General features: G+C 36.8%; 1 protein-coding gene across 4 annotated transcripts in view; it reads left to right on the top strand.

The window, feature by feature from the left end:
• The window catches only part of LOC106870224 (COP9 signalosome complex subunit 7b), a 28,030-nt gene that overhangs the window by 8,750 nt on the left and 17,559 nt on the right, over nucleotides 1-1,721 (top strand). For all 4 annotated transcript variants that reach the window (XM_014916238.2, XM_052967203.1, XM_014916237.2 and 1 more), the window contains one exon: nucleotides 705-783. In XM_014916238.2, the coding sequence (XP_014771724.1) occupies nucleotides 705-783 (79 nt within the window). The remainder of the gene's footprint in view (nucleotides 1-704; nucleotides 784-1,721) is intronic.

The following is a 1,721-nucleotide window of genomic DNA, read 5'->3' as shown; positions in this document are numbered from 1 at the left end:
TATATATATATATATATATATACACGTATATATATATGATATGGTTAGGGCAGCAGACTCGCAGTCACAGGATCGTGGTTTCGATTCCCAGGCCGGGCGTTGTGAGTGTTTATTGAGCGAAAATACCTAAAGCTCCACGAGGCTCTGGCAGGGGATGGTGGCGAACCCTGCTGTACTCTTCCACCACAACTTTCTCTCACTCTTTCTTCCTGCTTCTGTTGTGCCTGTAATTCAAAGGGTCAGCCTTGTCACACATTGTGTCACGCTGAATATCCCCGAGAACTACGTTAAGGGTACACATGTCTGTGGAGTGCTCAACCATTTGCACGTCAATTTCACGAGCAGGCTGTTCCATTGATCGAATCAACTGGAACCCTCAACGTCGTAAGCGACGGAGTGCCAACAATATATATGTGTGTGTCTGTGTGTGTTTGTTTTACTGTGTCCTTGCCTTGACATTGCATGATTGCTGTAAATGAGTATCACCATCAAGCAATTGGTGTTCCTTCATCTCCAGTCTTCCATAAAAACATGTCTAATCATGGAGAAATGTTACCATACTTGGAAACGGGTGAAGGTTGACGACAGGAACGGCATCAGGCCATAGAAAATGGACTTTAAAAGCAATGATGATTATGTAGATGTTATTCTGTTCAGTTTGATATGATTAAATTAATTGTTTTGTTTATGTATTTTTCGAATAGCTGGAACATGATGAACAAACAGCCCCTTATTTTCGACTCTTTAACCTTTTTGCTTATGGAACATATAATGATTACAAAGGTAAGATTTTATTTTAATTGTGATTGTGTTCTCTTATTTTAATAATCATTAATTCTTTTACTGCAAAACTAAATTTCATGGTTATTCTCAATAATGATGTTAAATATCTAAAAGATTTTTTTTTTTTTCATACAAGTCCCATTTCCTCAATAAACTTGACTTTTGCAACAAAAGTAGTTTCAAACATGAGACATTCCACAACAAAAAATATATTGGTATATAATATAGGTGCAGGCATGACTGTGTGGTAAGAAGCTTGCTTCCCAACCACATGGTTCCAGGTTCACTCCCTCTGTGTGGCACCTTGGGCAAGTGTCTTCTACTATAGCCATGGGCAGACCAAAGCTTTGTGAGTGAATTTGATTGACAGAAATTGAAAACACCTTGTCATATATATATATATATATCTTGTGTGCGTGTCTTTGTGTCTGTGTTTGTCTAGCACCTCTACTTGGCAACCAGTGTTGGTGTGTTTATGTCCCCATAACTTAATTGTTCAGCAAAAGAGAACAATAAGTACCAGGCTTAAGAAAATTAGGATCTTTTTTAAAACGGGGGCCACATTTTTCATTAATGTTTTACGTAGTGTTTTTGGTACCGAAAGACTTTCAAACTTCGTATACTTATCTATTTTGTGTTATAGAACAGAAAAATATTTTTGTATTCGAATTTATTTCATGTAAAAAATTGTCTTATTTCGATAATTTCAACCAATCACTGACGTCCATTCAGCCGATATACATTAAAGTGCCGACTACATAAACAAACGATTCTTCGTTTTATTTGCTTTTTTCATTTTAAATTTGCTTTAACCCTAACCCTAACCCTAACCCTAGGGTTAGGGTTAGGGTTAATTGTTTCAGAATCGTTTGTTTATGTAGTCGGCGCTTAATGTATATTGGCTGAATGGACGTCAGTGATTGGTTGAAATTACAGAA

The sequence above is a fragment of the Octopus bimaculoides genome, chromosome 4, assembly GCF_001194135.2.
Source record: "Octopus bimaculoides isolate UCB-OBI-ISO-001 chromosome 4, ASM119413v2, whole genome shotgun sequence".
NCBI classification, from domain to species: Eukaryota; Metazoa; Mollusca; class Cephalopoda; order Octopoda; family Octopodidae; genus Octopus; species Octopus bimaculoides.
Note: the sequence above shows the minus strand (reverse complement) of the source record. Positions and strands in the feature narration are given on the sequence as shown.